Below are 18,642 nucleotides of genomic sequence, written 5' to 3'. Positions count from 1 at the left end.
TGTGCTCTGCGTCTGGAGCATCTCCTGCCCTCTTTCTTCACTGACCTTGGAGTCTGCAGGGGTTTTTTTGTTCACACATTTTCTCATTCCTCTCCCATTTGCTGTGGCACAGCAGTTATTTCCCTTTCTTAAATATGCTATCACAGAGACAAAACAAGTGTTAAGTCCTTGGCTTGGCTCTGGGCCTTTTGGAGTCATTAGGAACTGGATCTTCTCCAACATGGGGCATCTTCTCGAGTATTGTTGCAGATGCCATTTGCTACCATAGTGTTGCCACATAAGCCCAATATACCTGCTCTTTATGGTCATCCTGGGCTCCATCATTCAGGAGGTTCATTTTCAAGCAAGTTCCTTTGTGGTTTCTCCAGCTTTGCCTCTGGAAAGATGTTTTTAAGCATCACTTATGCTTCTTCAAAAGTCTCCCTTCCTAAGTGACTGTAGGATTTACTACAAATTCAGTTGTGTTTCATGCCCTGGTATAAAGATAAAAATATACGTTTTTCTTTAGTTTTCTTGGAGGGTGCTTGAAAGTGGGTCCAGTAGTACTGAGTAAAATCCAACCTGAGTGATGATGATATTCCTGCACCTTTTATAAAATGTGCCTGAGGAGGTTCCTGGGGTGTTCTTTTAGTGAATTTAATTTAATTTCCCCAGGAAGCATTTCAGCTAACAAAAGAACTTCAGCTATGCAGTTACTGCAGACAAATTGATTCTGAATGTAGCCATACTCAAATTATATATATATATATAATATTATAATATATTATATATTATTATATTATTATATATAATATATATAAATTATATATATATATATAAATATATATATATATATATAATTTATATATATTATTTTTTATATATATATATATATATATATATATATAGTACAAATCTATGTCTTTCTTTTGAGAAATAAGCAACTCTTTTTTCACCAACCTTCCATAAACTTTGTATCTCTGAGAAACTACACAGCTTAATCAAATTTGGTTACAAACAATAGTGTTTCTAACTTCAAAAATCAGAAGGATGAAGGAGATTGGCACACTTTGCCCACATAAACTTGGTTTCCAGTCATGTTTTTGTTTAAATAAATAAATAAATAATAATAATATATATAATATAAAATAACAATAATAAAATCTGGAGTAAAGTTAATAAGCTATTTGGCTGACATTTTCAGTCAACAGTAGTTCTTGTATTACCATGATTTAAAACAGGAAATATGGAAAGAAGCTTCCCCCCAAAGCAAAACAAAACAAAAACAAAACAAAACAAAAAGATCTTTTCTATTCTACTGCCACACACAGCAGTTCTAGAACATATGTTTTTCAGGAATCTTCTATACAATCTGGATATGGAAAGAGAAAAAGCAGTCTCATCCTGAGAGCACTAAATCCTTGTTGACAGGATGACCACCAGTCAGGAAAGCTGAAGTATAAAAACGGGAAGAAAGTTCAACTGAAATTGTTAAATTGTTTCCTGATCTTGAACAGGACAGAAGAAGACCTGTGTGAGAGAAAAATGATAGAATCATAGTATCATAATACTACCAAGATCCAGATATGTCTGCAAACAGAGAGCAATACTTAAGCATGTGCTGAAAATGGAAGGGAAGGGAAGGGAAGGGAAGGGAAGGGAAGGGAAGGGAAGGGAAGGGAAGGGAAGGGAAGGGAAGGGAAGGGAAGGGAAGGGAAGGGAAGGGAAGGGAAGGGAAGGGAAGGGAAGGGAAGGGAAGGGAAGGGAAAACATGATGTACTAACTTGTTCATTACATACTTCTAAGTCTTATTTTAAATGATGGTTGCTAAGAGAACCAGTTTGCATAGAAGCACAAGGAGGAATATCCCCATCTTGTTTCACTTGTTTCATTGATCTCTATACTTGTTCAGTATAGAGATCAATTGGGAAGAATGAAGCTATTTCGGTGCTTCAGCATGAATTTTGACATTAACCTTTTCCCCAATCAGGCTGGTCAAGCCCCTCTAGCCCTATTGGATGTTGAAAATGCAATCACAAGTTTCAGTGGTAATAAAGATATGAGGACAAAGGTGCACCACAACCAACCCCCCTACAGAAGTCTTAAGGTTCTTACTATTCAGGTAAGAGATTATATTTTCACTAAATCCATAAAGAAAAATCCCCTGCATCTACAATGATACTTGAATTAACTGCTGTGGATTTAACAGGTTGCCTGACGTAGCATGCTGTAAGCATGCTGAGTACGGATTTGTTCAGTGGTGACTTAGAAAATCAAGATCTTTGGAGGAAGCTGGAAAAAGCCACATGTATTAAATCACAAGTTTCTTTTTAAAATGCTGATGGAATTCAACAGGGAGATTAGTATAGTAACATTTTTTCCCTAGGAATTTATCCACGGGGTAGTTTTATTTTGTTTTGTTTTGTTTTGTTTTGTTTTTCATTAAGAAAGAAAGAATTAAAAAAGAGCAGTTTGCTAGTATCAAAGGACAAAATGAAATACTTTTAACACCTAACTGAAAGGAAGAAAAAAAATATGTTGGTGAAGGCAATAGAGTTTCTGGAAGACAAAGGTAAGTATGGACAACTGAAGAGAGCAGGCAAGAAGTATATTTCTTTTGCACCATTTAGTGTAGGTAGTTAAATTTAATAGGGAGATGTCTAGAGCAAAGATGCCTTGCAATCTTCTTTGCCTTTGACATCATCCAGTGCATTGTCTGAATCTTTATTCATGTATTTTCCTGTAGTGTTACATGTGCATTTATGCTTGTTATTTTGCATTGAACATGTGAAGAGAGCAAAGGAGTCACACAGGAGTTTCATCTGGAAGCTTTAGTTTTGGTCCTGTTGGTGATTAGGAAACCAGCACGATGATGGGTTCCACCCTTCAGTGGTTGACAGCTATTCACATACTGACTTTTCAACACGTATCATGTCTAATTACAGGTAAAAATAGTTCAACTTCAAATATATTTAATCAAACAGCTTAATTTTTCCTCAGTTCACATAAATGTAAAAGTAAAAAATAATGTCTCCATCTTCTATTTCCTTTTAACTTGGATGACATCAGAGACTTAAAATACACAAGTATGACCCTGGTACAGTCTGGTTTGTGTTAAGGTTGAGACCTTAAGGTCTGAGACCTCTGTGTAGGCTGGAAGACAATATCTGGCAGAAGGAGACTTACAACCCTCAAAACAGGTGAACGGATACCAGGTGGGATGTTCCAGGGTAATTCAGTACTAGACAACCAGGTGTAGCCAAATAAATTATGCCCAAGATTTTCAGTTTAGTTCATAGATTTATCTGCTTATGCTTAGTTCTCAACAAGTAGGCATTGGCATGCAAGCTCAGCATCTAGGACACAATTTATTGTCCATGTAATGGAATCTATTGGTATTTTAGACAGTGCAGAGTTCTATTCTTGCTTTTTGATGCACCAAAAAATCCCAGACTCAACATGTACCCTGAGTCACATCTACCAGTCCTGTATCTAGGGTACATCAGGGCATCAGGTAAGGGCGTTAAAAACTCTATCACAACCAATGAACAGATTCACTGTCTACTGTAGGATGGATGGAAGGGAGTATTGACTAGATGTCCACGGACTATGGTAAGAATGTAGTCAATTAAATAACTGACTGGAAGTCAGGTCAGTTGCAGATCTCAGTTTATTCAAAGATGGAAGCTTCACTTTTGGTTCTGTTGATGATTAGGAAGGCTGGGTGTCTGTTTTTAAGTGCCCAGTTCTGGATCTTAATCTAACTCCCTTTGTCTCTCCTCTAGCTACTGCTTCACATGAGTGAAGATCTGTTGCAGGTCACATCTGCCAGCACTGTAGCACCATGTGAATGTGTTAGACATGTTATGACACTTCAATTTATAGAAAGTACCATAGTCTGGGCAAATGAATCCCACTTTTGTATTTCTTTTAGATAGATCCTGCATCCTGTATGAGACTTTTTACAGTCCTCTCCTTTATTTTTCATTTTCACCTTTTTTCCATGACTTCTCAATAGCCATCACTTAATGGCCATGAACTTACTTAAGTTCATGTTCAATGTACTGAAACTCCATGAGCCTCAGATGATATGAACATTATTTATCTAAGTTCTTTGCCACATTATCTGATGTACTTGTCTGTCATTGTCTGATGTACTGCCATGTAAAATGGGCAAACAAAACAACTGTTATTTTATCTCTACACAGATCAATTTATTAGCTATCCTCCTAATAGTTCAGTCATTGGAGTCATCGGAGAAGGAGTGGTTCTGCCTTGCTATGTGGTAGCAGAGAACTTTCCTGAGATATTCTCTGTCCAGTGGATATTTAATGAACAGTCTCAAAAAATACATGTGAGCACATATGATGGAAAAACTCAAAAGGAAAAGCAAGATGAGAGATATCAAGGCAGAACAGAATTCTTCCATAGTGAATTTGGGGCAGGAAACATGTCTCTGCTCTTGAAGAACATCAGGAGTTCTGACAAGGGATCGTATACTTGCGTAGTCTCTTTCAACGATGAGTACCATGATGTGTTAATTGAACTGAAAGTAGCAGGTCAGTGGCAATTCTCTCTCTCATTTTATTCAAAGATGAAGCACTGATCAGAGACATATATATACATCACTGACTGAGGAAAATATAATTTTAATATAATTTGATGGATAAACTCTCCTCATGTAAGAATGTGTTTTATTTAAGTTAACTTTCTCTCAATTAATGTGTACATCAGATTATTTGAGGTAAGATTTAGCTCCAGCTTGAGATACCTGCATTCAGGTAGCCAAACACTTGCATCTGTATGTGACTTGGGAGTACAACCTCCCTTCAAACTCAGTGGAAGCCTAGAGTTCAGGGAACCCTGCAGTTATCCAGATACAATTAGGTTTCTACCATGCAGTTGATCATTTATGATCTTATTGCCCATGTTCTCTCTATGGTCAGTATAATCAATTGGTTCCATCCCAATATCTCATTGCTTCCCTTGCTGTTTGTACACAGCAGGAAAACAAATTAGTGGGTAAGTCTTCACTGCTCATATTTCCATTTCAGTACATTAATAGACACCATTTTCACTGGTAGCTTTTGTTAATGTGATTTGCTTCGAATTGGACACATTTCTTCCTGTTACACAGGAGCCAATTTCTGCTAAATAGCTGTAGTGACACTTCACATTGCAGCCAAATTTTTCAGATGTCTTCTTAGCTAATTCAAGATGAAACAAAAGTTTAACATCTAAGTAACGCTACATGTTAGTCATCTGAGTTCATGATTATAAATTTTATGACCTATTTATTTATTTATTTATTTATTTATTTTTCTCTCCAGACTTCATTAATGCTATGTCAGTAGAAATTTATTTGAAATAACTAGCCTAATCCTCTAATACATTCCACTGGTGACATCATTCAGGAATAGCAGTCCCTAGCTAGCCCTGTCTACCATAATCTCCATTAAGTCAGTCCTTATTCTTAATCTGAAAGTTACTGAATTGTTAACCATGAAGCAAGTAACTTCAGGGCCCAAGTTTCTGTCAAAGTTCAAATTCAGAAAAGTCCTTCCATGTGCTTCCATACAAATATATATTTATATACACCCATATGTAAGTGTTGAATATGAGTGATGTCCTTATAAAACAGACAATTTCCCATTCTCAGTAGTGTTTGAAATAGAGAATACTTATGTTTTTTCCTTAGCTAAAGGTAGTGTGCCTTCCATTTCCCTGAGAAGTTACATGAAACAGAGCATTGGCCTCACCTGTCATGCAGATGGATGGTTTCCTAAACCTGAGGTGATTTGGCTGGATGGCCAAGGACAGGTGCGGAAGGAACAATCAACCACAAAGATGATGATGATGCCTTCAGGCCTTTACAGAGTCATAACTTCCATGAACCTAAAGCCCGGATCTGACATGGAAGTCTCCTGCAGGATAGTCAATAATCTGCTAAAGACAACAAGAGAGTCCAGAATTCAGATTTCAGGTGAGTGACCACAATAGTCACCTGTTTGTAAGATTAAAAAGATAGAAAAACTGATATAGGTCCTGTTTTTATGTTGTGAGCTAGCCTGAAAAAGCAGTCCCAGAACGAGTACTGGAAAAAGTTCATGAGAGATGCAGTCTTCCTACAACTTTATTTCTAGTTTACTACACAACTATCAATCGTACCCAATAAATCACTTTCTTCGTCAAAGAAGGGCCCAGATACTTTCTATGTTCCCTTCTTCAGATTTAGGGCAGAGTTTTAGGCAGATTAGGGCTCCAACTACTGGAGCTGAATTAAAATTAATTAAAAATCCATCTGTATGCATATTTGAAAAGGACATATTTCCTTAGCTATGGCTGAATGCTCCACAGGATTTCATTATCCAGAAGTATGTTACCTGACAATTTAACAAGGTGTGCACATGTAGGTTTCATAGTCCATAGCTGGAAAATAAAATAAAATAAAATAAAATAAAATAAATAATAAAAATATATAGTCGGAAGAATTAATATGATAGTTTCAATACCTCATAAATATTTTTATTCTATGTGTTTATATTTGCTGTTTTAAACATGTACATTACTGTATAATCATTATAGGGTGGATATAATGTCATGCTTTCCTGCACTCTGTAGCACTTAATACATCTCTTTTTCCTGGGAATATAGACAGGCATCAGGTAGTGTCAAGATAGGGTTTGACCCCCAGAAGAACTTCACCAGCCCAAAAGCCAATGTGTAGGCTGGAAAGGGAATTAGAGAGAAGCGTAGTGCTCTTGAAGAATTGAGTAAACTCCCTTATACGATGGCATTAAGAAAAAATATAACACTGAATGTGGAGATACCTGTAATGAGACAATAGGAATCAACATAATAGAGAACTGTCTTAAATGTTATTCTTCCTGACTTATGCATCTTAGTTTGCAGGATGTGTCAGACATTAATTTCTCAAATATATTCAGAGTGAGTGTGTCTCTATTGCCCAGGGGTGATGGTTTCTTCCTTCTTTCCATCACCTGCTTTATACTCAGTTTATTATGAAGTGCAACACACCCATGGAAAAATAAAAATAAAAATAGAAAATGAGAGACAGTACAGCTGTTTTTTTTTGTCTTTCTTGTTTTTCATAAACTGTGCAAACCTGTCTACCTATCTCAGACATCTCCTTCATACTTTCAAATCTGGTACCCACAGAAAGAATATCCCCAATTTACTTCTGAGGGAGAGTTTGAATTTGAATTTGATTCTTCCTGAATGTTGTTCTTTAGCAACATTACCAGGAAAATTCAAGCAAAATACAAATTCATCATCTCTTCAGATGTATTGGCTACAACCTGAGTTACAATTATCTTTATGTTTTACTCACTAATACAATACAACTCGTTTTGGTCATTTTTACAGAGATTTTCTTTCCCTCCATTTCAAAATGGCTGATTGTCCACCTGGTAATTTTATGTTTTATCACGGTCCTAATCTCCACTGTATTTTGTAAGCTGAGAAGTAAGTATTTCTTCCTATGTTTTATCAGTCAAAGTATAGAAATATCACAACAGTTCATATTGAAATCTATGATTGTAACAAAAGCACACAATCAAAATCACCAGTAATTATTTAATGACTGTATTCGGGAAATGGAACAAAAAAGGTGTGGGAAAGCACATGGGCTTAACAAGGAGGAACACAAATTGAACGTCCTTAAGTCAGAGAGTTTCAGGTCTGACATGTAGGCCCCTTTCTGTAACTGGAGACATAAATCCAGAGAGTAACCGATGACATGAAACACAAAACAGGGAACGGTTTACCCTCAGTATTACTCTACAGAAATAGTGGAATTTTGTTTTTTTGTTTGTTTTGTTAACCAGGTAACCACAAGAAAACAATTAAATCAGGTAAGAAATAAAGATGACGATTATGACAATTATGATACTTTGCAGAGTGTACGTATTATTAGAATTTAACTAGAATAAATATTAAGGGGCTAATTAGAAATCCTAGTTATAGACAAGTGTTTTATAGCTTTCCAACTTACTTTTGTACCACACTACAATAATACCCTGCACGAGCTTTTTCATCTGTGCTTTGTAAACAGTCTGCTTCAAAGGAGCTGACTGGCATTCCCTGCCATCTCAATCATATCTAAGATCCCTGTTTAATCATCCAAGAGTTCATTAAGGTATCATAACCATTCCTCCACATCTTTAAAAGATAAAAAAAAATAATAATAACAAAACCCAAAACTAACAGCAATTCAAGGATCCAAACCAAGGCCTTCCAGAAGACTTTACATGCAAGAAGCAAGTTTTCTTTGACTATGTCTAGTTGGTGTTCATGAGCTATATCTGTACTTAAAAATATACTTGAGTATCCACAGTCAAACTACCTGTTAGAAATAGCCCCAGGCTCATGCTGTCACACAGAAAAAAACTGCTTATTGTTTGGCAGAGAACTAATAGACTCATGCCATAAACATACCAGGCTCTATTCTAACAAATGGATTGAATGAACAATTGTATCCTGAGGTACTTGTGGTCCCTGACTGCTCCCTGACATAATTGGCAATCGAGGCTAGAGATATCCATTGATCCATTGATCAGTAAATATCCATTGATCAGAAAATATGTATTCCCAGTCTATGAACCTTAGTAAAAAAAAAAAAAAAAAAAAAAAGTTCTCTGGAAGAACAAGAAGCCTTGGGAAATTTAATTTATTAGGTTAAATTAAATTCAAGTTTGAACCTCAGTTACTTCTGTTCACACATGAATTTCACTGTTGTAAGGTAAGTGAAGCTTACATGAATAACTACCATTATGATCCAATTTATTTTGTTTTTCAGTAAAAATGAAGACGAAGATGGAAGAAGGTAAAACCTCTTTGCTTTTGAAATTATGTTAGGCTGTTCAGAAGTCTGAAAAACATAAATTCAGGAAAAAAATATTCAAATGCACGTTGATTTTCAAAACAGTAATTGTGGAGTAGCAGCCCTTTTCAATGTTATATCCAATTTCACTGTTTCAATGGATATCCACTGGGAGCACGGATTCACCTATAAGAGACCAGAGCCCTTTTAGAGTGACAGCTACATGTCACTTGGGATACCCCAGGTCATCTCAAATGTTCTAGGTGTCTATGCATCTGAATACCCCTCTTAAATTGGTCAATTAAGGCATAATCTAAACAGGTTTTGAAAGAAGATATCTACCAGCAGCACAAATATGTCTTGTTTCTACCCTGTTTAAAAAAATGAGTTATCTAAATAAAATAAGGTTAAAATTTAGTGATACATTCATGGGTTATATTGTTGGCCTTACACCTACTTAAAGCAGTTAACAGTGCAATGAAAGCAGCCAAGCTTCAAGGATACATATACTGTATGGTTTTACAGTTTGTGTATTTACATTTTTGAGCTCATTCAGCAACTCTATCACAGAGATTACACTGATATCTGTGTACTGTTTTTTCTAGAAAATGAACAACTGAAGTCAATGTTAGGTAAGGTGTTTTTGTTGTTGCTGTTGTTCATTGCATATAAAATCTATGTATTGAAGACATGCCTGTTTATGGGGATTTCTGTTTCTTTTTTTGTTGGTTGATTTTGGTCTGATTATTGGTCTTGATAGTACTCTTTAATGTGCTTACGCATTTAAGATTAGACACAAAACTCAACTAAAAGAATTATTTTCATGTGAAAATCTCCAGGCACAATCTGACACATTTACTTTTCTTTTTATTTATTTATTTATTTTTAAAATAAGATAAATGTTGTGTGCTGACCTGTAAAATATTTGAAAAGAAAGTGTGTTTTTCACAGAAGTGATACATGTTTAAAGTGAAGATTTATGGAAAGTCCATATATATAAAGTACAAATGTTCTCTTAGTAACTTTTAACTTCCAGCTCACATCCAATAACTACTCCATTTCTGTTATTTCTTTCATTTTATGTGCTGAACTGTTTAGAACAAGAGAAAACCACGAATCGTAGAGGTAAATCTAATTTTCTTAAAAAAAAAATCATTGAGAATGGATGCAGTCAAGCCACAATGAAATAAGCTGCTTTATATAGTTAGTTTGGTTTTAGTCTGAATAGCTTCTCAGAAATGCTTTCAGAGGTGCTTACATAGGAAAAGTATGGATGATATTTACCTCTGTCTCTATGTGCAGGAACTGTTGTACCAGTGCCATTGCCCTGCTCATGGTCCACTTACCTCCCTCTAAGGTTATTTCTCTTCCCTATGGTTTCACCTGAAAACAACTACAAATTTCTGTTCAGTTTTCTTATTCTATCCTTCCCCTCTTCTCATGTTAGAAGGAAAACAAAACAAACCAACCAACCAACCAAACAAACAAACAAAAAACTAATTACTTGTATGACTTTTTATCAGGGAATGTAGTGACAGGACAAGAATAATTAATTGTTTTAAACTAAAAGAGGGTGGGTTTAGATTAGATGTTAGGAAGAAATTATTTCCTGTGAGGGTGGTTAGGCACTGGAAGAGGTTGCCCAGAGAAGTTGTGGGTTCCCCATCCCTGGAAGTGTTTAAGACTGGGTTGGATGCAGCTTTGAGTAACCTGTTCTACTGGGAGGTGTCCCTGTTCATGGCAGGGGGGTTGTAGTTAGATGATCTTTCAGATCTTTTCTAACTAAAACCTTTCAGTGGTTCTATAATTCTAAGTTTAATGACAGAAGTCTCCCATGTAATTATATGCACTGTTCCCAGAATGAACAGTTGGGGATATAATTCTACTATCTTTCTTACAAACATTTCCTGTTGTTTCCTTGAATTTTTACATCAGTCATTTATACTCTTCTCTTTTAGCAAAATCAAAACTCAAAGACCGCTTTGGTAAGACAAAACATCTTATATAAATGTCATGTTCCTGTCAAGCTTAGAAACAATAATCCAGGTCTTCAGTTGAGTGTGTCTATGCCATCTCTGAATGTGAAGCTGAAAAAATAAGGTAAAACATCCATGTATGAGATTCTGTCCCTTCCATTAAAAAATATCCCCCCTGGGTTCTTCTGCTGCTGTTTTACACTGTGACTAGACTAGGCCTCACTTTTTTGCTCACAAGATTTTGTTGCCCGACTTCACAACAAAGCTATAACTAACACAGATAACTAATGGGTTTTATCCTAGAGAAAATGCAACACATTTCCTCCCAGTCATCTAAAACAGCCCTCTACTTGAATGTGCTCTAGAAAGCTTATAAAGCACAAGCAGCTGGAGTAATCTTCACTGCTGTGGGGCTAATCCTTTTTCTAGAGAGCAAGAGAGATCAGTTCCAATGTCTTCTGGTGAAGCAGCAAACGAACAACCTAAACAAATCATTCTTTGTGAAAGTTTCCCACACCAGGCTTTTAGGCAGGAGGCAGAGTGTTCTGCTATACTTTTGACCTTCTCCTTTTGGAAGAATATGTTACAGGAATGTAAGAAAATCCTGGGCCTGTAGTTGTAGGGAGCTGTATTTAGGTTCAGTTGGGTCCAGGATGTCCACAAAACAAACTGACAGCTCATCACAAAGTAGAGGAACCCTTCTAGGGAAAAGCCAGACATTTTTTTTTTCCTTCTAAAAAAGTCAGACAATGTTATTATAAGACCCAACCCATTAGGACACACAGGTACATCCAGGGTCAAACACATAGTAGAGAAATGGACTTTCCTGAGAGCACACTGAAACACAAAGATAAAATCAGAATTTCCCTGAAATGATCCCATCTAGGCTGTCCCTCAGCTGGCTCCCAGCTTCTCTGCTAAAGGACATGCCAAGCTTTATCCCAGGTCTAGTGTGTAAATGTAGAGCTGATGGAATCTGGAGGATAAACTCCGTGTTCTTCACCTTGGACCACTGACACTGGTATTGAAATAACATGAATAAAAATGTCTCTCACCAGATTTCAGAATTCTTTCCTTTTTTGTATTTTGGTGTTGTCCTATTTAGTAAAACTTTTGTGAAAAAGGAAAAAGAAAAAAAATGTAGTGACAGGAATATTTTTCCCTTCCAGGTCAACTGAAAGCTGAGCTGGGTAAGTCATTAAAAACTGCTAAGAAGCAGAAGAATTTGTGAGTGAAGAGAAGAAAAGGCAAAACTGATGGAGAATCAGAGATGAATTGTACACGAGTAGTCTTCGCATTATTTTAGCTTGAGAAGTATTGTGGTGGCTTCACTCAGCTGCGCAGACGAACATACAACTGCTCTCCACCACAACTGCTCTCTCACTCCCCCTCGCCAAAGTGAAAGGGAAAGAAAATACAATGAAAAGGTCTCAAGGTTCGATTGCCCAACAGTTATTGCCACAGGCAAAACAGACACAGCATAGGGGGATTAATGAAATTTAATACCTATTACTAAGAGGCTAGAGCAGTGAGAAACAAAAACCTAAGAACACCTTCCCCCCATTCCATCCCCTTCTACCTCTTCCCCTGAACAGTGCAGAGGAGTGAAGAATGAGGGTTACAGTAGTCCATGACGTTTTGTATCCCCCAATCCTTCATGGTCTCTTTCTCTCCCCTGCTCCAATATGGGGTCCCTCCCACAGGATGCCATCCGTCCCAAACTGATCCTACATGGCCTTCCCACAGGCAGCAGCTCTTCAAGATCTGTTCCAACATGGGTCCCCCATGGGCAGAAGCTTCCCCCCCAAGCCCCCAGCTCCTGTGAGGGCTCCTTTCCACAGGCTGCAGCTCTGGCCCAGGGCCTGCTCCTTTGGGGGTTTTCTGTGGGCCACAGCCTCCTCCAGGACACTGCCACCTGCTCCACCGGGGGCTCCTCCACGGGCTGCAGCGTGGACATCTGCTCCATGTGGGACCCAAGGGTGCAGGGGGACAGCCTGCTCCACCAGGGGACTCTCCACAGGCCACAGGGTAACTTGTGCTGCATGCCTGGAGCACCTCCTGCCCTCCTGCTGCACTGATCTTGGTGTCTCAGTCTCACAGAGTAATATGCTCTCACAGAGGTGCTAAAAACATTACTTATTGGCTTGGCACTGGCCATTTGGAGCTCCCTGAAACCATCTCTTATATAACATGAGGCAGCTTCTGGACTCTTCTCATAGAAGCCATCCCTGCAGTCCCGCACTACCACAACCTTTCTATGTAAACCCAATACAAGTATCTAACTGCCTAATAGGATGTTAAAACCCTATTGTCTCTTACCTTTCTGCAGATTTCTGGGAAGCCCGGAGCCATGCAGGTAATTCAACAGGAAAAAAAGGTGTGAAAAGTGTTTTTCCATCTGTCCAAGTTACCCTGAAATGACAATGCCATGACTTTAGAAACTGGTAGGCTGAGCTGGAGTCACAGGGACATGCCGTCACCTGGGTTGGTTAAAAGGAAATGATAGTGGGATGGGCAATTTGGAAGACTGAGAAAAGCAGTTGCTAAGAAGTGTCAAAGGGTAGGGTATAGGCACCATTCCAGAGAGGATGGATGGTAACATGGAAAAGAGAGAGAAATTTATTGTGAAGAGAGAGAAAGGGTCACCTGGACTTACACCCCGAGAGAGTACATGGCTATGAGAGCTTGAAAGGTGCCTGTTGGTTCCTCAGTGACCATTGCATGCCCTGTTTGGGGGAATGTTTAAATTCTTTGTTGAATCACACCAGGACTGCTCAGACCCTCAAAGATTTCAGCCCATAGTCCCCTACAGAGACAGGTCCCTGAGTGGCTCTGCTCACTGGATTCTTCTTGTTTTCTCCTCCAGTGTTCATTGATGTGAATCCTGACTGCCGAGTCCTAGAGCTCCCAGTGCCGGGGACTCCAAAAGTTGAGGACACCTCATCTGAGCCTGAAAGCCTGAGAAGTCCCTCCACAGTGTCTGTGCTTGTGGGGAAGGAAGGGTTTGCATCTGGGAAACACTACTGGGAGGTGGAGGTGGACCAGCAGCAGGACTGGGTGCTGGGGGTGGTGAGGGAGAAAGAGAAGCAAGAGGAGGAAGGGACAAATGTTGGTGAGGACTTCTGGGCTCTGCACAGATCCCAGGGAGAGTTATTCTCTAGCAAGGAAAACAGCAAAATTGAGAAGAAGAATATGAGTTGCTCAGTGATTGGCGTGCTTCTGGACTTGGAGGAAGCACAAGTCAAATTCTATGAAGCAGGGCAGAAAAATATCATAGTGAAAATCCCTCTAAGCCTTGGAAAGGAACATGCAGAAATATTTTACCCATTTTTACCTAAAGGAGAAGAAGGGGTAGTCACACCTGTTATCTGCCCAGTCTTAATCCCTGTCCCTTTGGAGACACTGTAGAAGGATAATTTGAATCAAATAGCTTGTAGAGGTAAGGTTCTCTTCAATGTGTCAGAGTGGACTAGAGGAGAGACAACAATGTCTTAAGACATCAGTTATTATCAAATCCAGAGAGCAGTACTGTGGAACAAAACAGAAAAACCTGGAAAGAAAAAAAATAAATAAATAAATACTGAGGCAAAGATGCTGTGTCTAAAAGTAGAGAAAAAGAAGGTGAAGTTTGAAGCAAAATATCTTTTAATATTATTTGTTCTCAACTAAGAGAACATGAGAAGCCTGTAATGACTACATTTTGGTGGAGCATATGTCAAGGATGTATTTGAATTCCAAGGCATGCATAAAGAATCACAGAAAAATGCATGATGGTAAATACAGGACAAAGAAAAACAAAATCCTTAATTTTTATTTTTTTTTTTCTGAATGTTGTAAGAAGAGTGAGTATGAAGAAAATCAAAGTTTGAATTATAAAAGAACATCAGAAATGTTGGATTATTCAGTTAATCCATTTAAATGAGTATGATTATTAGAGGATTATTGCCTGCTGCTGTTGTAGAGGTCCTGTTATTTTCTCTGTCATTTCTTGATCTGTGACATTGTTGGGTGATGCTTTTTGTTTGTTTGCTTGTTGTTTGTTTGTTTTTTCCAACATGTTTTTACTACTTATCCATGCAATCTTGAGCACTTGTGATAACTGAATGGAGATAACAATGCTCTGGCCAGTAGCTGCCTCACCAAAGAGGGATTATCCACTATTACTAGTGCAGTTGAAAAAGGAGTTAGGGTTCCCCCATTTAAGCTCTTAGATTTATGCATTTCTCTTTTACATGCAAATACTGTTTGACAGTTTCTCCAAGCTCCTGAAAGTGCAATATAACTGGGCATCAGTCAGCTGGTAATGAAAAATTGCACGTTACAGCACTACATTTTCTATTGTATTGTTTTGTTTGTTTGTTTGATTGTTTATCTTAGCCCATGTATTTTCTAACTTCTGCCTTTCAAATTCCTAAATACTGCTTATAGAGAGTGAGCTGTTTGATGCTGAGCTAGTTTACCACAACATGCATGCAACTTGTTTTAAAAGAAACCACAATGCTTTATTGGAGCTTCACGTTTGACACATAATGTCCAGCTGTTTTAGAGATGTGATAAGACAAAAGGGTGAAATTAATGATCTGTAGAAGACATCTACCAAGAGAATGGACAAAAAGCATGGGATTAAATGCCTGAAGGTCTCATGGAACATGGAAATATTGCGCTAAACCTTAAGAATATATTATATGTAAATATATTACAATATATGTAATTTAATAATAATAATAAGAAGAAGTAAATATATTATAATATATATAAATAATAAATAATAAACATTATATCTCTTGTTCATATATTATATCACTTGGTTTTTTTATTTGATTTCATCTGTTTACACCTTTTTGTTTCATTTTGACAGGATGAAGGGTGTCACATTAAAAAGACACTTATCAGAGTCCAGTATTTGCCTCTTTCAGAGCCCTGCTAGGAGCTTTCAGTGAGACAGTCTCAGAAAGATGAAAGTATTCGCAGTCCAACATTTGCCAAGGACTTTCACTGAGGCCATTACACAAAGTTGAAACCTCTTCTAGGTTTCCATTGAATCCATGTCACTCCAAGTTAGAGACAAGGGTATAATGAAGAACAGTGTAAGATGCTTTGCAGTTGCTCTTCCTCTATCCACCAGTTCTGTAACCCCATGGTAGAAGGCAGATTTGTCAGGCACAATCTGCCCTTAGTGGAGCCACATGGGCTATCACCAATCACCTCCTTATTTCCCATGTGCCTCAGCATAGTTTCCAGGATTATCTGCTTCATCATCTTGCCAGGCACAGAGGTGAGACTGAAGGGCCTGAAGTTCCCCAGGTCTTCCTTTTTTACCTTTTCTAAAATGAGGGTTATATTTCCACTCTTCCAGTCAATGGGAACTTCACTGCACTGCCACAACATCTCAAACAGTTCCCTGCCAGTTCCCTGAGGAACTGTAGATTCATCTCATCAGGTCCCATGGACTTGTGCAGGTTCAGGTTCTTTAGATGGTCTCAAACCTGATCTTCTCCTACACTGGGCAGTTCTTTTTTCAAACAATCCCTGCCTTTGCCTTTTGGGGCCCAGGACACGTCTTGAACTTTTGTCAGTGAGGACTGAAGCAAAATAGCAATTAAGTACCTCAGCCCTCTGCATATCGCAGGTGACCAGGTCTCCCATTTCCTTCCAGACAGGGTCCATGAATTCCCTGGTCTCCTTTTGTCACTGATGTACCTATAGAAACCTTCTTGTAGCAGTTGAAGTCCCTGAACAAATTTAATTCTATGAATGCTTTGGCTTTCCTAACCTGATCCCTGACTGCTTGGACAATGTTGCTGTATCCCTCCCAGGTTATTCAGTCTTTCTCCTACTTATGCACCCATGCAGGCCTCCTGGTGTTTTTTCCTGAATTCCTCTTTGCTGGGATGCATTGCTCCTGACCTTGGGCGAAGTGATCCTTGAACATTAAGCAACTTTCCTGGGTCCCTCTTCCCTCCAGGGATTTGTCCCACGGCATTCTACCAGCCAGACCCCTGAAGAGGGCAAAGTCTGCTCTCCCAAAATCCAGGGTAGCAAGCTTGTTGTGCTCCATCCTCACTGTCCTCTGGATTCTAAACCGCACCATTTCATGGTCACTGCAGCCAAGGCTGCTCTTGAGCTTCACACACCCCACCAACCCCTCCTTGTTGGTGAGAATGAGATCCAGCACAGCCCGTCTCTTCATTGGCTCCTTTATCACTGGGAAAAGGAAGCTAAGCTTTCTGTCAGCTCCTCATCTGTCCCCAGGCAGAGCTCCATGCACTCCAGATGCTCATTGACATAGAGGGCATTGCCATCTCCCCTGTCTGACCTCCTAAAGTGCCTGTATCCTTTGATTCTATCACTCCAGTCTTGGAAGCCACCCACTATGTCTTCATAGCATCAATGAGGTCATAGCCCTGCATCTGTAATTCTGTTTGTTCCTTGTGCTAGGTGAGCTAACACAGAGACATTTAAATTGGGTCTGTGATGAAGCTGCCTTACTGACTGGAGTAGCTGGAATGGCTGGAATTCCTTTGCGCTGCTTTTCAGGTACCCTCCTGCTGATCCGTGACCTTTCTCCAGACTCTGGACATCCATTTCTAACACTGTGTTCAAGTTGGGAGGAGTATGATCGACAGAGGTTCTCCTCCCCTGGAAACTCTAGTTTAAAACCCTCTTCCCCAGATTGGCGAGCCTATCACCAGAAATGTTCTTCCCCTTATCTGACAGGTGGACCCCATCAGTCCCCATCAGACCAGGTTCCTCAAAGCAAGTCCTACTGTCTAAGTAGCTCTGTCTGTAGCACCAGTCCTGCACACCTCTGTTGATTTGTTGGATTTGACTGTCCCTTTCAAAACCCTTCCCCTTGAGCTGGAGGACTGATGAAAATGCTACCTGTGCTACCGAGTCTTTTCTGCTGCTCCCAGGGCTTTCTAAACTCTCTTGACAGTCCCCAGACAGCTCCAGCTGCTCTGGTGCCCTCATGGAAGAGCGGCAGCAGGTAATAGTCCTTAGGATTATGAGTCTTGTCTGTTTCTTGGTGATGTGAGCCCCTGGTAAACAGCAGAATTACTCAAGAGCAGATTGGGTCAGCAAATCAGGCTGCCTTACCCAGCTCCACACCCCTGCAATGGGTCTTTTGTTCCTTTCCCATCTGCAGGGGATAAAATTATTCTGCAAGAACACCTCAGGCTTTAGGGGAAGACTCTTCCTCCTGCTGGTCCTTGTCATTGCAAGTTTCCACTTCCCTGCATTATTAGCACAAATAATTAATTATGTAACTCTGCAGAGTCAGGTGTTTGGCAATCTTTCACAAAGCAAGGACAGCTCTGGCTTGAATCACCATTATTTATACACAGCAAACTTGTGAGACTATCTCTTTTGCTAGTTTTGTCTATTTCATCTCGCCTAACTTACCTCTTCTGAGTTTGCCCATTACAGAGGACAAAGGGTGTGTGTGTGTGTGGAGAGGAACCAAATCCCACATTAACATACATTAGGTCAGGTGGAATCTTCCTGCAGCTGTTTTTTTCTCCTTTTTTTTTTTTTTTTTTTTTTTACCTTTCATCCTTTATCTCCCTTGCTTCTGCTGTCTCAAGGCTACCCATCTCCCTTTTTGTTTAAGGTTTCCTTATTTTCCCCAGCTTAAGACTACAATTGGTCCTACTAATGCAGCCCAGAACACCATTACCCTTCTATGCAGCAAGGGAACATTGCTGTCTGTTGGCCATCTCGCTGTCCACCAGGACCCCCAGGTCCTTTTCTTCTGCCAAGCTGCTTTTCCAGCTGGATGTTCCCAGCATGTCCTTGTGCCTTATATAGTTCTTTCCCAGGGGCAGGACTTTGTGCTTCATTTTT

The 18,642-nt window shown here is 39.1% G+C and overlaps 1 protein-coding gene across 3 annotated transcripts; it reads left to right on the top strand.

Moving 5' to 3' along the window:
• Positions 1-1,967: 1,967 nt before the first annotated feature.
• On the top strand, positions 1,968-15,597 carry LOC119716994 (butyrophilin subfamily 2 member A1-like). 3 transcript variants are annotated; one of them, XM_038179198.2, is made up of 13 exons: positions 1,968-2,101; positions 2,773-2,924; positions 4,188-4,538; positions 5,678-5,962; positions 7,366-7,464; positions 7,827-7,853; positions 8,798-8,824; positions 9,427-9,453; positions 9,920-9,946; positions 10,780-10,806; positions 11,967-11,987; positions 13,127-13,153; positions 13,664-15,597. In XM_038179198.2, exons 2-13 carry the CDS (start codon positions 2,849-2,851, stop codon positions 14,203-14,205), a joined length of 1,536 nt encoding a protein of 511 aa, XP_038035126.2. In that variant the 5' UTR covers positions 1,968-2,101; positions 2,773-2,848; the 3' UTR covers positions 14,206-15,597. The 3 variants fall into 3 exon arrangements, with proteins under 3 accessions (XP_038035126.2, XP_071888221.1, XP_038035125.2); XM_038179197.2 differs by having other exon boundaries at positions 1,974-2,101; positions 2,726-2,924; XM_072032120.1 differs by lacking the exon at positions 7,827-7,853.
• The last annotated feature ends 3,045 nt before the right edge of the window (positions 15,598-18,642 follow it).

Source organism: Anas platyrhynchos, chromosome 36 (assembly GCF_047663525.1).
Source record: "Anas platyrhynchos isolate ZD024472 breed Pekin duck chromosome 36, IASCAAS_PekinDuck_T2T, whole genome shotgun sequence".
In the NCBI taxonomy this organism is placed as follows: Eukaryota; Metazoa; Chordata; class Aves; order Anseriformes; family Anatidae; genus Anas; species Anas platyrhynchos.
This window is presented reverse-complemented; position numbering and strand designations above follow the sequence as displayed.